Source organism: Natator depressus, chromosome 10 (assembly GCF_965152275.1).
Source record: "Natator depressus isolate rNatDep1 chromosome 10, rNatDep2.hap1, whole genome shotgun sequence".
Taxonomy (NCBI): Eukaryota; Metazoa; Chordata; order Testudines; family Cheloniidae; genus Natator; species Natator depressus.
In genome coordinates, this window is record NC_134243.1 from 50,382,228 (window position 1) to 50,399,917 (window position 17,690).

The window sequence follows — 17,690 nt, forward strand, 5'->3', positions numbered from 1 at the left end:
TGGTAACCCCAGCCCTTAGTTTAAAAACTCCTCTATGGACTTTTTAATTTTACATGCCAGTAATCTGGTCACAACAAATATAAATGGAGAGGGGGTGGTGGGGGAAGGAGAGCTAATAAATTTGGGGCACAGCGGTGATACTAACAATTCTTCTGGGAAAATGATGAGTTTGGTTTTTAAAAATGGGACAGAGATATGAGTTTTATACCCTAAGGCAACTACAGCAGAAGCACAATTGCCTGCTGACTTAAGACACAACAGTGGGATCCCAAGAAGCTGGGAATGTCTGAGTGCAGTTGAAGAAGGAAATCAAATACAGCCAGGGCTTTGAGTTTAAGCTGTTGCTGTTTTTAATCTGTCGCTTCCTAGGTAACTAATATGGGGAGGGGAGGAGGGGGAGGAGTATAGCATGAAAATGGTTATGAGCAAATTATGAACAGAAACACTGATGTGAATAAATATACCTTTTTAAAAAAAAAAAGCTTGAGGCAGTGAGACTTAGAAGCTGCTACTGAGTGACAAACAGAGAACAGCTTTTTAAATTCTAAATGCTGTATAGATGTATAGCCCTGTAAATACTCAGTTGCCTTCTGCTTTAAGACAATAACATGATAGTTGACAAAGTCTACATATAGAGAGACCTAAAGGGAAATACTAATCTACCAGGTAACCTTGGCTCTATAATTTATTAGTAACTGGATAAAACTGCCGCTGGATAAAAATTGAGCAGGAGATAACTTCTGATATAGATGTGGAGAACAGTGTTTGGTTTAGAAATCTCTCAAGGACTCTACAGCCAGGAAATTTTCCATTTTCACTTATGATGATGTCAAAGATTGGACCTAAAAGGAGAGACATTTAGAGATCTGACTCAGTCACTCCCAGTGATAGCTGAATGGATAGATGAGTGTTTACTTTGTGTTCTGTTTTTCACTTTTGTTCTTCAATTCATGGCAGATACTATGCAAACCAGTCATTTTCTATCTCATTTTATAATGCAAATTTTTCTCCACAACTGGTGGGTGAAAAAGAACAGAATGTGTGAAACTGGGTTCTGCTGATGCAAGGAATTTGAAATACCTCATGCAGGATGTATGCCTTGCACAGCAGCCAATAAAAGTGAACCTTTGGTATCGTCTCTTCTGGGAGTTTTGTTTAACAAGGCACCAGGACAAGAGATTTAAGCTATCTGATTCTGCATGTGAAGTGTTGAGAGTCATTTGTGTAAAATCTGGTTACCAGATCCATAATCCTCTTCCTTATACCCCAGGGATCGGCAACCTTTGGCACGCGGCCCATCAGGGAAAGCGTTGGCAGGCCGGGACAGTTTGTTTACCTGTCGCATCTGCAGGTTTGGCCGATCGCAGCTCCCACTTGCCGCGGTTCACCGTTCCAGGCCAATTGGGGCTTTGGGATTCGGCGCGGGCTGGGCCAACTCTTCCCGCAGCCCCAGAATGGCGAACCACGACCACTGGGAGCTGCGATCGGCCGAACCTGGAGACACTGCAGGTAAACAAACCATCCCAGCCCGCCAGCAGGTTTCCCTGGCAGGCCGCTTGCCAAAGGTTGCTGATCCCTGTTCTACCCAGTCATTTTTCCTTATTGATTTAACAGAGAAGACCAATCTGATAAGAATAATGGCAACAAATGCTCTCAAGTAAAATATGATAAAAATGTATTTAGATTTGGGTTTTACTGCATAGTTTAAAGATGTTTACATTTCCATTGCTCATTCTGTTAATTAGCAGAGGACTTAACTGTTTTAAATTTGTAGATTAAATGTCTTAAATATTTATTTCATTGCAGTTTTGTTACACTTCCTCTTGCTGTAGGAGTTAATAGTTCATATAGCAATAGATACGTAACAGAACATGTAAATATATTATATTAAAGGACGCACTGTAACAGTATATATTCTTGTCCACTTTCAGCCAAGCACATTACAAATACTTAGAATCAGGTTCTTGCTGATTGTAGGTATGGAGACTTGGTTTTTTCTGCAGTCTTTATTCATGTATATTAAGAATTCTTCATAGTGTCTTGGGCTAACTTAAATGTTCAGGAGGCTGTCAAGGAAGCAACCACATCAGGGCTGTGCTATAGTATGGGAGCAGCTTCTTGAGACTTGGGGAGATGGAGATGCAAAGGTGGAGAAACTAGGCATACATGATTAGTTTTTAAAGGTCGATTTGGCTTATTAGTGACTTGTGTGTGTATCTATCTATCTAAAATTACAATAAAGCCGTTTTTGGATTATCATATTTAGTGGAATGTTATTGGCACCTTTGCTCTCTTGGCAGTAGAGTCCTGCAAATGTGCAGAACATGTTTGCGGATTATGGATCGGATGCAGATACAAATTTTGTATCCACATAGGGCTCTACTTGGTACCTCTGTTGTCTTCCTTTCAATACAAGTTAAATTATATTCATGTTTGACACGTGTATCAGTCTTTGTTTTTCAGTACTGTGGTCTCTTTTTTGTAGGCTGCTACCCGTCAGGACATGACATACTGGCTTCAAGAACTTCAACAGAAGAGATGGGAATATTGTAATAACCTTGATGTAGCAAAGAGGGACAGCAGAACTTCACCTACACCCAGTGACTTTTCCAAAGGTCTTGTTGCCAAAGACAATATAGGTAGGTTGAAAACTTGAATTACACATATGGAGCATGTAGTATTTCTGTTTATGATTTTGTTCATGGTAAATTTTCTACAATTTCCCTCCTTTTTTTCCTTCTTTAAAGCAGATTGCAAATGTTCTTGTAAAGTTTGCAGAATCATGTTCTCTAAAATCAATATATTTATATTAATTTCTTGTGTTTATAAATGTGCCTCTTAGATGTAAATGTAAGTTCATATGGCTGTCCTAACCTATTTCAGTCATGGAACATAATGATACTTAGAAGAATAGATTTTGTAAATGGAAACAAAATGGAGTACTGTTAAGTTGGGGTCACATAGTGTGAAAGACCTCAGTTTAAAGGGTGTTAATTCATCCTTTTATTGTCAGAATATCTTAAAATGTGGCATGTTTCGTTTCTTGGCATTTAAGGTCTACTTCCTCAGTGGGAAGGGAGAAAAATCTTTTCAGACGGAAAGAGTCTAGTTGATTTTTTTTACTTTGGTCAACTACAGAAAGCATAAAAAATTATCCTGTTCTACATTCTGAACAGTTATTACAAATGTAGCAGACCAAATAAAGCTCATGCGTTTACTGCTAAGGGCAGTGCATTGATGTAAACATAATTGCTATGGTGGGGGAGAATAAGCAAAACAAGACTGCTGAAAACATGTGGTGAGAAAATATTTTGAGTTTAACATAGTTTGTTAGACACCCGTTGTGTTTTATTTTTATTTTTCTTGTAATCATTTCTTACTTTTATGCCTCATTACTTGTACTCACTATCTCTTTGTAGTTAATGAACTTGTTTTATTGTTTAATCCAGTATGTTAAAATTGAAGTGTTTGGGAAACTCCAGTTATGGTGGCATTTTTATGCATATTATTTCTATTAAAGAAATAACGGATTTGCATTGTCCAGAAGAGGGGGTTGGGCAGTGCAGGATATACATGTCTGGGGAAAATCTAAGACTGGGGGTGTCTTGGGGTCACCCTGCAGTATAACTAAGGCTGGTGAGAGCCAGAGCCTAACCCAAGTGTGGCTGGCAGCCTGCAGTTACACACAAACACTCAGGATGTGACTTGCATGCTGTGGAAGACAGTTTGTGAGCAGCCCAGGAGGGAACTACTTCAGCAAAGCATTGTAAGGCACTCAGAGTTGCAGGGCCAGGGTGGCACACCTACTCATTAGTCTAGATTGTACCCTGGAATGTCACAGCATGTGCTTAAGTGCTTTGCCAAATCATGGACTTAGTCTCTTGTTTGTTCCCAATTTGAAAAAGACTGATAGACATTCCTGGTATCAAAGGTCTTGTCCTTTCAAAGCATATACTTTACTAAAAGAGAACCTGATTTCAGGTCTAATCAAATGCCTAATATATGGTGCCCTAATGAGAGTGAGTGGGTATAAACTAATTTATAAAGTACGATGTCTTTCTGAATAATGCAGTTTCAAGATATGCCACTTTCATTTTGTGATAATAATTCACTTTCTACTGTGTTACTGTGCAACACGACTTACGTGCAGGTAATATATTGAATATTCGGTACTAATTCTGATAGTTGTCCTTATGAAAGTATGGAGAGGTGGAAGCAGCTCTAATTAGTAACCAACTTTTCATTAGAAGTTTGATGTTTTCTCCCAACCTTTAAGACAGTGAAAGACAACTTTTCACTTCAAATTTTGCGTGTGTGGTTTGACAGAAAGAGAATATCTTTAGTCAAGCTTAATATAAACTTTCAGAGATATAAGAGGTATAGAAAGTGCAGCAATGCATTTTTCAAACTTTTATGTTTTTGCTGATGTAGGACAGACACTTCGATTCAGTTTGCTCTTTGATTATTGCAGAAAACTGATGCCTTCCATCATATCCAGAAATGAGGACATAGATCTTGATGTAATTCTATTGTATTCCAAATGGGACATGAAAGAAAGCTCCCTTGGGCTAATGCAGACTTTTAAGGTCAGGTATATTTTTCCAGTATTTGGCAAAACTCAAAAGGCTTTAAAATTCATTGGCTTAGACTGGTTCATTCCATAGTAACAGAGGAAATTTAAGTCGAGTCTCCTCCCCCCGCTCCCCAAAGTTCAGATTCCCCTGTTGGCCTGCTGCAGCACTACCCTCTAACCCAATTCCCTGCCTACATTTGAGAGAGTAGTTGTAGTTTGACTGTTCTCTACCACAGAGGATTTGAAAATATGAGACTAGTTATTTTTACTAGGTCTCCCTTCCTTACTACTTGTTTAAACTTCTAAAAATAATACATGCCACTTAATAAAGTTTGCGGATGATACAAAGTTGGGAGGTATTGCCAATTTAGAGAAGGACAGGGATATCCTACAGGAGGATCTGGATGACCTTGTAAACTGGAGTAATAGTAATAGGATGAAATTTAATAGTGAGAAGTGTCAGGTCATGCATTTAGGGATTAATAACAAGAATTTTAGTTATAAGTTAGGGACGCATCAATTAGAAGTAACGGAGGAGGAAAAGGACCTTGGAGTATTGGTTGATCATAGGATGACTGTGAGCCGCCAATGTGATATGGCTGTGAAAAAAGCTAATGCTGTCTTGGGATGCATCAGGAGAGGTATTTCCAGTAGGGATAAGGAGGTTTTAGTACCGTTATACAAGGCACTGATGAGACCTCACCTGGAATACTGTGTGCAGTTCTGGTCTCCCATGTTTAAGAAGGATGAATTCAAACTGGAACAGGTACAGAGAAGGGCTACTAGGATGATCCGAGGAATGGAAAACTTGTCTTATGAAAGGAGACTCAAGGAGCTTGGCTTGTTTAGCCTAACTAAAAGAAGGTTGAGGGGAGATATGATTGCTCTCTATAAATATATCAGAGGGATAAATAACGGAGAGGGAGAGGAATTATTTAAGCTCAGTACCAATGTGGACACAAGAACAAATGGATATAAACTGGCCACCAGGAAATTTAGACTAGAAATTAGACGAAGGTTTCTAACCATCAGAGGAGTGAAGTTTTGGAATAGCCTTCCAAGGGAAGCAGTGGGGGCAAAAGATCTATCTGGCTTTAAGATTAAACTCGATAAGTTTATGGAGGAGATGGTATGATGGGATAACATGGTTTTGGTAATTAAATATTCATGGTAAATAGGCCCAATGGCCTGTGATGGGATATTAGATGGGGTGGGATCTGAGTTACCCAGGAAAGAATTTTCTGTAGTGTCTGGCTGATGAATCTTGCCCATATGCTCAGGGTTTAGCTGATCGCCATATTTGGGGTCGGGAAGGAATTTTCCTCCAGGGCAGATTGGAAGAGGCCCTGGAGGTTTTTTGCCTTCCTCTGTAGCATGGGGCATGGGTCACTTGCTGGAGGATTCTCTGCTCCTTGAAGTCTTTAAACTAAGATTTGAGGACTTTAATAGCACAGATACAGGTGTGAGGTTTTTTGCAGGAGTGGTGGGTGAAATTCTGTGGCCTGCGTTGTGCAGGAGGTCAGACTAGATAATGGTCCCTTCTGACCTAAATATCTATGAATCTACAGTGATTTATATCTGTAGATTTGTTAAGTGCTTTACAAAGGGAGGGGATTTTCCCCTCTGATCAGAGGTTGTAAATTACCTCTATAACTTGTAAAAACCTCCTACTGTGCTATTGATTACATACTTTGTAGCAGAATATACAAGCTGCATTACAAAAGTGAGTCTTTGAAAGCAGGTTCAGTTACTAATCATCTGAATGGTGAAGTAGTGCTGCTTCAGATCAAGAAACAAATTATTCATTGCAATATCTTTTTTTTTTATTTAGATTATACGAGAGAAGTAATTTTTCTTTTCTTTCAGTTACTCAGATTTCTTATTTAAACCATTTTAGAGTGAAAAGTAGAGGTTGTCCTACCATTCTGTCTGATGTAGACTTGACAAGGAGGCATTCTTGTTACTGGTTTCTTTTAATATTCATGTTTATGAAAAAGTGGGCTATGAAAAGCAAATATAGTAATACTACTTTTGTATGTCTTGTAATGGAGCCATTGTACATTCATGGATGTCAAGTAAATAATTTGTACTTTCCAGTGCCTTGAACTTTCAGTTTCTTGGAATTTATTATAGCTTCTGTTTGTTCATTTGGGTCTTAGTTTTTTGGCAATCTGATATTACTGCATTCATCTACATTTAGTTTTTAATTAATATTAGTATACTGCATTTTTATAACAAGCCCCATATATTTTGACATAACTTGCAACAACTGCTTTCAATGTCAGTAAGCTTTTCACAATTCTGTTTACAACAGTGCACCATGCCTAATGCTTCATCAATTAAGTATTCATTGAGAAGTTATCGATATATCTAGCATTAAAACATAAAGGAAAACAACTGAATGGAGATGTTGTATATTCAAAATTGCACACCCGTATTAAGTAGTTAGAAGCCTATTATCCTAGTCTGAGAAAGACAGGATTAGAAGAGAAATAGTTTCATATAAGAGCATTCTTCTTCACCCTGCCCTGGAGTCTACGAAATTATTGAGTAATGGATAATTTCCTCTGATTATATATCTAGCAAAACTGTTGAACAGTGGTAGATGTCTCCTGTTTCAGATTCCCTTCCAGCTAATAAGCAGCACTGATGTTTAGTTCATATAATGGCGAGACACAAAGTTATCCTGATATTTTAAAGGAGCATGGTTTGGACGCAGTTTCTTTAAATTATTGGTATCTTCAAATATATTTCTAGCATCCCAATAGTGATGCTATAATTATGGCTGAGGAGGCATTTTCAATAAGCTCCTATTTTCAAGTTCTATAATAATATTTTTGGGGAAATTACTATGTTGAAATTTCTCTTGCTGCTTCTCTACCCAAGAAAGTGGGTGAGCTATATGGAAAACTTGAATAAAAGTCCTTTCAGTAAGTGTGTAATTATTAAAGCACATGAGAACAATTTATCTATGGCTTCAGGTTCTATGGCCAGCAAAATAGGAATAATTATCAACTTCAGGGATATTGTGAGGCTTAATTAGTTAATATTTGCAAAGACCTTTGTGGTGAGCTGATAAAAAGTGCTGTATAAATGCAAGAAGGTGGTAAATAGGGTTCTTTAATTTTTACAACTATTGTAGAACACTAGAAAAGAGATGAGATGGAGGGACTGATGTGTGTTCATAGAGGGCCTGCTTATGCCACCTCCCCTGTGGGACCACTTGCAGCATAAGGTACTGTTCAAAGTAATGTAACAGAATGAAGCCCAGACTTCGTATCAACAATTTGTAACTAGGCCAGAGGAGAGCAAGGAAATCACTCTCTCTTTCCATGCTTCCTGAGAGAGGGACAAAGCTACCTTTTTCCCCCAACCACAAAATCCTAGTTAGATGTTTGTTTATATTCATCAATGTCTATCACTTCATTTGCATATCAGTGTGGTGTTTATTTCCTGTTATATATTTAATGGATTGAGCTGTCATCACAGAATTTATTACTACCTGGAATTGAATTCCACCATTCCTCAGTGCTGCCTTAGGAACATGGCATCCTCCTGTTTTGAAATTTGGTTTTAAAAAATTTCAAGTGGGATAAGAGGCTTTTCATCTGTTTCCATCTTATTTTTTTGCAGCCAAGTTTGTTTTGTATGACAAAAGCCATAAGTAAACTGGAGCTCAACCAGAGCACATCTTTCTTTTGACATCTTCCACTGTTTATAATATTGAATCCATTTTTATTTTGACTTCGATATCAAGTACTTGATTATTAAGGGAAGATGGTAAAGTGGTATTGAAATCACAAATGACCTATTGCAGTTACCATTGTTTCCAGTAATATTGTGTTATGCATTAATTCCTGCAAAATACTTCAAATCTGATGAAATAACTCAAATATTCTGTTTCACCACAAGACTGCAGGATGTAGCCTCGTTTTAAATTGGATTGTTTGCTTCAGACTAATAGTGGTGAGGATGTCTACTTTTCTCATTAACTTCTGATCTCCATTATTAGTGCTTTTTCTAGTGATCTCCTTAATAGAACAAAAGTTTTAAAGCTACATTTTGTTTTTTACTGGGTCAGATTGTTTGTTTGACAAACCTGGACTGATGTTTTTGATTAGCTGTGTAATGTGGAAACCTTCTCAAAGAAAAGAAACTCATTAAGCTTAACTTTTTTTTCTTAAAAAAAAAAAAACCCCTAACAAAAAAGGCGTTAACTTTTTTTAAATAAAACACCACTTTAAAAAAGAGGGAAGATTATGATTAGAGCCTAGATAGTTACACAGTAACTTGTTTTTCTTATAGTCAAACAGTTGTGTGCATTTTGTGCTAGTGATGAGCTGTATATATTTAATTGCTTCAGCAAAGGAATGTGCATAAATGTAATGTGGTTTTAAAATTATTTGCATACATCTTCAACATAGTATAGTGAGGCATATTGTAATTACTACTGCATCTGTCCAAAAACTTCTAGATGTTGAGTAAAGTGACTCACTGTTCAGGTGCAAGATTTGCTTTCCTCCCCAGTCAACTTGTATGTGGATGTTTTGGAGTCAAATAGGTACTTGTTAAAAGTGCTAGACTGACATGGGATCCATACCTTTCTGTGATGGCTCTCAGGTTACCCACAAGAGTGGTCACGTTATCACCCTTACTGCCTCCAGTGTGAGGGTGTCCTGCTTGTGCTTAACTGGGTGTCCACTCCAACACCACCAGCCTGTTAACCACTCAAGCACTTTCCTCTGGGCAATGCTAGTCCTTGTCTTGCATATTAGCAATAGTTGCACCCAGGTCCGGCTCTAGGCACCAGCAAAACAAGCAGGTGCTTGAGGTGGCACATTTCTAGGGACGCCACTAGAAATGTGCCCCAGCTCGCCTCCGCCTGTTCCCCTGAGCGTGCTGCCGCCACGCCGCTTCTCCCCCCTCCCTCTCAGGCTTGCCATGCGCGAAACAGCTGTTTCGCGCAGCAAGCCTGGGAGGGAGGGAGGAGAAGCCGAGCGGCTGTGCGCTCAGGGGAGGCGGTAGTGGTGGAGTGGAGCCAGGCTTAGCTGGCTGAGATTCCTTTTTCATGACGCCAACTCGCTGTCAGTTTACTTCCTAGGCACCTGATGTCAGGGTGTCTTTTTGCTCCTCAAATATACCTCAGCGGAGGTGAGCTGGGGCGGGGAGTGGTTCCTCTACCCCCCCCCATTACTTCTTGCGCCCTCCCCCACCCTTGCTCACTTCCGCTCCGCCTGCTCCCCTGAACGCAGTGCCTCTCCGTCACCTGAGAGGGAGGGGGGAGAAGCGGAGCGGCCGCGGGTTCAGGGGAGCAGGCGGAGCGGAGGTGAGCTGGGTTGCGGGGTGGGGGAGCTGCAGGAAGCAATGGGGGAGGGGAGATGCGGCATGCCCGGGGGAGGAGGCGGGGCCGGGGATTTGGGGAAGAGGGTGGGAAGGGGTGGAGTTGGGGTGGGGGGGCACAAAAAAAAAAAAGCAGGGGTGGCCAAAAATTTTTTTGCTTGGGGTGGCAAAAATCCTAGAGCCGGCCCTGGTTGCACCCCAGTCCCTAAGTCCTTTTGAAGCATTCCCCTGTAGTGTCCAATCCCTTATTCACTGAGCACCCACAGAAATACCAGGTCTGCCATCCCCAAAGGAACAGTGTACACACCATCTTGTGCGATTCAGCTCAGACTCAGCGCCTTGCTTAATATCACAACACTTAGATATATTTATAGTGAAAACAACAAAAGTTTATTAAAGGTTCAAGTGATAGTAAGTAAGACTATTAGAAACAAAAGGTTAAATATAAAACAAAATCATAATGTGCTTTCTAGAGACTAACCTTTAGTAACAGCCTAACCTCCTGTCTAAAGAAGTTTCTCACCCCTGAAGTCCTCTGCAGCATTTTCAGCCACGATTGGCTGAGATCCCATTTTCATTAATATAAATGCACTGTAAGTTTACTTCCTTAGGTGCAGGACAAGGGGATGTCCTCTTTGTCTTCTATTTATACTCCCTAAGGCTCATTGTCTCTGCTCAAAGACAGCATAACCAGTGGGACATGTGTTTTCCTGTGTGCTCCTTCCCAGTTGACTTCACATCTCTCTGTTGACTTTGTATGTAAATGGATATCCTTTGTGTTAACTTACTTTGCTTAATTTACATCTGACAGAGAGAGAGGCGAATAAACATCTCTTGTTTTTCGTCAGACCTGTTTCTGATGGTGACTCATACCTTGATACAGAATCTAAGAACATATTTTCAGTATATATACAGTAACTCCTCGCTTAACGTTGTTGTTATGTTCCTGAAAAATACTACTTTAAGCGAAACAATGTTAAGTGAATCCAATTTCCCCATAAGAATGAATGTAAATGGGGGGTACTAGGTTCCAGGGACATTTTTTTCACTATACAAAAGATTGTGCACACACACACACATATACATCTACACAGTATAAGTTTTAAACAAACAATTTGATACTGTACACAGCAATGATGATTGTGAAGCTTGGTTGAGGTGGTGGAGTCAGAGAGTGGGATATTTCCCATGGAATGCCTTACTGCTGAAAGATGAACTAGCACTCAGCTGACCCCTCAAGGGTTAACATGTTGTTAATGTAGCCTTACACTCTGCAAGGCAGCACGAATGGAGGGAGGAGACACAGCATGGCAGAGAGAGACAGATGCCCACAGACACACACACACCCCATGTGTGTGTGAGAGACACAAGTGCATTGCCCCTTTAAGCATGCTGACTCCATTCTAAGTACACTGCCTTTTTAAGTAGATCAGCAAGATGAGACAGCAGCTGCTACCAGCAAGCTCCCTCTGTCCTGAGCCCTGTTGTGTCCCCACACTTGCTATGTGGAGATAGGGTACAGAGGGAGGGGGACACCCTGACATTAGCACCCCTTCCTCCCCCATCCTGCACAGCAAGCAGGAGGCTCCTGGGAACAGCTCCAAGGCAGAGGGCGGGAGCAGCACAGGGCGGTGCGGGGAGGGACAGCTGAACTGCCTGGCAATTGATAGCCTGCTGGGCGGCTGCTGCACAGGAATCTTAGGGAAGTTGATGGGGGCTGCTGGCCCACCCTCGTTCCAAGCCCCTACCAGCTAGCTCCAGCAGGCTGCTCTTCCTGCAAGCAGTGAACGAAGCAGGAGGCTGCCAAACAAAACGTTATAAGGGAGCATTGTGCAACTTTAAATGAGCATGTTCTCTAATTGATCAGCAACGAAACAACGTTAACCAGGATGACATTAAGTGAGGAGTTACTCTACATAACTCCTTACATAGTATGTGTATATAAATTTCATAACAATACTGATGACCACTCTGAGCCTAGTTTTGATTTAAGACCTCACGTGACATTCTTTGGTGAAACAGAATGTACATACCAGAATCAGGACATTTCTGTAACCCCTTTGCCAGTTGGCATTAGGGGGCTTTTTGTGGTCTCACTCTGTCCACAGAAGTGATACAACAAGCGTAGTTGCAAGTCTTCCTTTATGTTTTCTTTGAGCCTTGGCTCACAATAACAGGCCTACCTTCTGCCCCAGAGAGCAAATAGCTTAAAACAAGGTCCAGGTGTTGGTCATAAACATACAAGGAAATAATGACTAGGAAAGATAAGGGTGACAGTATTACAAGGTTACATGCATCTTATTGGTTCCAAGAGCGTTTGTGAGATTGGTTTGTGTTTTTTAATGTTCCGTTTTACCAGTTTAGAAACAGATTGTGATCATGTACATAAAATGTTGTAAAGCATACAAGGAGGGCGTAGAGTTCAGCTTCATTATTTCACGCAGCCTCATCCTCTGCATTTGAGTGATGCTAATGGTACATTATAATTTTTTTGCAATAATCGGAAGTGTGGCTGTTGGTTAAGAGAAAAAATTCTTCACTTTTCCTCCTTTTAAACTTAGCAAAAATTTTAACTTCTGCTGTCTTACATACTGGTAGATCATACAAAGCACTCCTCCAAAGCTGAATGTCACCACTTGGAAAGAACTTGGCCTTGTCTGCTGTAATCAGAAAAGCTGTTGTGGAGTCCAGCAGTCAGTAGGATGAACTGAGACTATGGCTATCAGTGCAGCCTTTCAACGGCTATATGAGCCTTTGAAAGTCAATTCAGACAGTGTCTATTAAATAAATGCAGTATTGCAGAAGGCAGAAAACATAGGGTATATCTACTCTGCAATTAGACACCTGCGGCTGACCCATGCCAGCTGACTCAGGCTAAGGGACTCGGGCTAAGGGGCTGTTTAATTGAAGTGTTAGACTTTCAGGCTTGGTTTGGAGCCTGGGCTCTAGGACCCCTGTGAGGCTTAGGGTCCCAAAGCCCATGCTCTAGTTCGAATGTCTACACTGCCTTTAAACAGCTCTTAGCCTGAGCCCCACGAGCCCGAGTCAGCTGACAGAAGCCAGTTGCGGTTTTTAAATTGCAGTGTAGACATACCCGTAGTGAGTTCTGGAAAACCATGCTGAAGTAGCGATTAAAATAAGAACTTTTTTTTTTAAGAGACTGTCTGACTGCTGACGACATGGATCAGAGTCTTTCCAGAGAGAAGAAATTAAGCTGTCCTTTTCTGCATACAGTCTTACATTGTAATTAGTAGCAGATGTTTTTATCATCTGTTGCATGCTATATTTTCTGCCACCTGTCAGAAAACAATTGCAGAATCGATATAAACACACAGCATGATGAAAACTAACTTTTTTACACAATGCATTGTATAGTTAATAATTTTTCTGTGGAACTTTCATTCATGACTGTAAATGGACTAACTCCAGCAAAAAAACGTTTATCCACTCAGGTTAGCCATATGTAGTGCTGTAGGAGCTTGGTATCCTCTTTTGTTCATGACCCTAGTAATGTTTTCTACTGTACATTGACCTACAGTAGATGGACCTATGACCGTCTATTTTGTTGTGCATGAGACTGGAAGATGTATTCCAAAATCCGAGTTTTGAGTATTGGATTTAAGAGGTGAATTACTATTTGCCAGGAACTATAAGATGCCATCCCAAGTGTCAGTAAGAGTTCGTTAATTATACTTTATTCTCCGAGTTATGCAACCTAGTTCTCCAAAATGTAATGGAGGAAAAATGTGAGAATTGTTTTGATGTTTTTTCTTTCTTCCACCCCACGTCTGGCACACAATTTATAGAGTTACTAAAGTTACTTGTAATCTGTTACCGTCTTCAAAACTGCAGTATGATCACAAGTATTCTATAAAAGACTTCAGTTGCAAGTTTTGCTTAGACTGGTACACAATATAGAAGAACTATACAGTTAGTATTGGAGCCATTTGGTTGTATTTTGCAGAAGGTTCTACAATGATTTCTGCCCCACATAAGCATTCTGTTCAGGTTCTCTTACAGCCCTCATTGCCAAGTGCCTGCAGATAGTCAAATGTAGATTTGTTCTTCTGTCGCAATGCATAACTGCATAAATTGTCTTCGCTGGTAAAGCTTTGTGCAAGAAACTTTGTAGCAGTGTTGAGGTTTTCTGCTAAGAGTTGTGGTGGTATTTGTAGAAATGCCAAAAGCTTATGGAAATCCATCCTGGGAACTTAAACTGAATGAAGGCAGAGATTTGTGGGAAGGTATCACACATATTAAAAAGAAAATACTGGAATATTACATGAAGTATTCGGAAACAAAAATCAATAATTGGAAAAACAATTCCATTCAACGCAAGAGCTCTTGTATTTTCTGTTTGACTAGCTATAAATCTGAACTTTTGTTTATACACATGGAGCTTCAGAAAACTGCTTCAGATTGTCTTGCTGCTCAAGATACACTCTAAAGCAGAGGTGGGCAAACTGCGGCCCACAGGCCACATCTGGCCTGGCCCTTGAGCTCCCAGTCTGGGAGGCTAGTCCCGGCCCCCTCCCTGTTGTCCCCCGTCCCCTGCAGCCTCACCTTGCCGTGCTGCCAGCGCTCTGGCCCGCTGCTCCTCCCGGGCAGCATGGGCGGCGTGGCTGGATCTGGCTGGGTGGCAGGGCTGCGAGCTCCTGCCGCTCTGAGCGGCATGGTAAAGGGACGAGGAGCGGGGGGTTGGATGGGGTGGAGGTTCTGGGGGGGGGGAGGCGCGGCGGTCAGGGGACGGGGAACTGGGGGGGTTGGATAGGTGTGGGAGTTCCGGGGGGCCTGTCGGGGGCGGGGGTGTGGATAGGGTTTGGGGCAGTCAGGGGACAGGGAGCAGGGGGGGTTGGATAGGGGGCAGCATCCTGGGGATCGGGGGGGGGTCAGAGGCCAAGGAACAGGGAGAGTTGGATGAGTCAGGCGTTCTGAGGGGGGCAGTCAGGGGGCAGGAAGTGGGAGGGGCGGATAGGGGGCGGGGGCCAGACTGTTTGCAGAGGCACAGCCTTCCCTACCTGGCCTTCCATGCAGTTTTGCAACCGTGATGTAGCCCTTGGGCCAAAAAGTTTGCCCACCCCTGCTCTAAAGCATATGCTTTAACATAAAACTTAAGGGTAACAAAATAAGTCTGTACTTTCTGTAACTCAGGAAAGTGAGTGCAAGTAGAATTGATAACACTTCAGCTTCTGGTTACAACCATTAGGATTTATACTTGTTTCTCTCTGTTTTTCCAGTGGTACAGGGGCAGCTTTTTAATATTTGTCTTAAAGATATTTCACGGTCGTTTACTCTAGTTTACCCTGCTGGTTTACATGTAGTGCCTGCTTTGTAATGAACCTCTTTCCTAGTAATGAAAATCTTGAGTGTGTTTCCAGTCTTGACCTACATAAACCTAGCTACCAAAGTGTTTCCAGCGGTATGGTTGTCTGTACCCCGTCACCCCATCTGCTTTCAAGCAGAGTGTCTTGATGATTTTCTGGGATTGCAGCTGTTAATTTTTGTAACCACTTGAATTTACTCTTGAAAGTTAGGCACTGAGAGAGCACTGGCTAGTTCCAGGCACTGAGGCAGGTGCCTTATTCAGTTTTTGCCTGCGCACACTACTCTTGAGCTGAAACATGCTTGCTATATCAGTGCTCAGGAGCGGAGAGTCTTGTTAGTTGTGCCGAACTGTAAAGTGGTTTTGGATGAAGACTATAGCTGGAGAGGGAGTGCCCATCATTTTTTGAAGAACTTGGCTATTGGGCTGAAATTTTCCATACTTTTCCATACTTTTTCTCTTCCAGAAAATGAATTTTATCAGAGTTAAGAAGAAGTGGCAAAATTTCACTCTTGTCAGTGTAAGAATATTTTGGCAACCTTTTTTTTTTTTTTTTTTTAAATGGGGCTACAGCAAAAGTGGCTGATGATTGAAAGTTGAAACTTGGCTGGAAAATAGTCCTCACTCAGAAGTAGTGGATGGACTTTGGGATGAATGAGGTGTATGAAGGAATGGTTTTGCCTAAGCAAAATTGTATTTGAAAACTGTGTACTCAGCATATACTCTAGCTTCTTTTCATGAACTCTACAACTTGCACTCTTAAATATATGCACATAGCTATAGGTTTGATTTTTTCAGAAGGTTGCATCCAGTAGTGCTCGTGCAACATTGAAGACTGCACATGCAGACATATGCACAAGCAAGCACCGATATCTGCATGCACAGGTGATTTTTTTTTTTTTTTAAGTACACACACACACGTCAGTCTTGGTGCTTGAAAGGTGCACCCAAAGGTGTTGTGTGCACATGGCAGCAGACTAGGCTAAGGCCCCTTTAACTAGAAGCTGGCCTTCATTTAGCGATGGTCCAATAGAATTTAGGACTCTGTAAGACTAAGATTTGGCCCTGTGGGAACTTTTTGCAAGACCTTATCAGCACAAGATATAAAATGAGAGCACCAAACTCGCTGTTACCTATTCAGGATTTCACCCCACATTTTCAGAGGTGTAAGGTACCAGCTACCTTTCTGACTTGTTAGTTCTTCAGTGTTCTGCATCCTAACCAATATTTTTTAAATGTTTTCTCTACTACTTTCCCTTTTAACATTTCAGAATCTGAGAGATCTTCCTGTTTATCTTCTGTGTGACTTCAAAGCAGGATATTTGTAAGCCTGCTCATTGCTAACATCAGCAAAGGCTGTGTTTTATTTTTAAACTGCACTGGCGTGAAAATAACTGCTGTGCAGAGGGTTAACAGAAGACCTCTGCTAAAAACCTCTAACTAATGCCTTGTGCTACCCATAGTACATTCTTCAGCTTACACATTTGCAATACATTGTTTTCAGCCACGTAGAACACTGTGTACCTCTGAGATTTTATTAGCTAATGCACACAATATGAATGCAATGAGATCTTAGCATACTGAGGATAAGGACAAAGTCTTGTTATTTTGTTGTTGTTCAAATACATCTTTTTAAGAACATGGCATTTGTGGGGGCCTTGTGCAATTTAAGGTGATAAAATCATCATAATAAACAAATGTTTTTCCTTTCTCAGATCTGAGTACCCTGAATCCAAATGTCTCAGCAGAGAAAGCTAGAAATGTCCTAGCTGTGGAGACTGCTCCCACGGAACTGGTAGGAGAACAAGCAGCTTGCCAGCCAGCACCAGTCCAACAAAGTGCCATCAATTTCTCCCTAAAACAATGGGGTACTGAGATCAAGTGAGTTCTTTTCTCCACGTAAGAATTGTACTTGTCCCTAGCAAATGGCCAATGATACTACAAGTTGCTCAGATACTGTAGTGATGGGGCCAGTATAAGATGGAGAGAGAGAATGTACAAATTAAGCAAGAAATTGGAAAAATTAGTGGCCTGTCCATTGCCACAATATCTCTTAAAGTAGACTGTCTATTTATTCATAATAGGATTACTAATTTAACAGGTAGAGTTGGGTATTGAGATACAGTAGTGTTAGTAAAACATCTGATGTAAAATGAACAATCTGTCAGATAGTGAGTAATAGCTTTATGGTCTGAGCACAAGAAGCCAGGATCTATTTCTCTGTGCCCTTGGGAAAGTTAAATACTTAACCATTCTGCATCCTATCCTTTTTCTGTAAAATGGGAGTAGTAATTGCTTACTTCAGTGGCGGTATGGTGATTCATTAGTTAATACTTAAAATAGTAGTTTGGAGATTAAAAACCCTATTTATATTCTTTGTTTATATTCTGTTTATTTTTTCCATTTTTAAAAAAGATATGTACTATAGATTAAATACAAGAAGCTCAGGCCAAC

At 40.9% G+C, this 17,690-nt stretch overlaps 1 protein-coding gene across 1 annotated transcript in view; it reads left to right on the forward strand.

The window, feature by feature from the left end:
• TBC1D2B (TBC1 domain family member 2B) overlaps nt 1-17,690 on the forward strand; it is an 85,383-nt gene that overhangs the window by 15,912 nt on the left and 51,781 nt on the right. The window contains exons 2-3 of the mRNA XM_074966090.1: nt 2,486-2,639; nt 16,952-17,117. Of these exons, the coding sequence (XP_074822191.1) occupies nt 2,486-2,639; nt 16,952-17,117 (320 nt within the window). The remainder of the gene's footprint in view (nt 1-2,485; nt 2,640-16,951; nt 17,118-17,690) is intronic.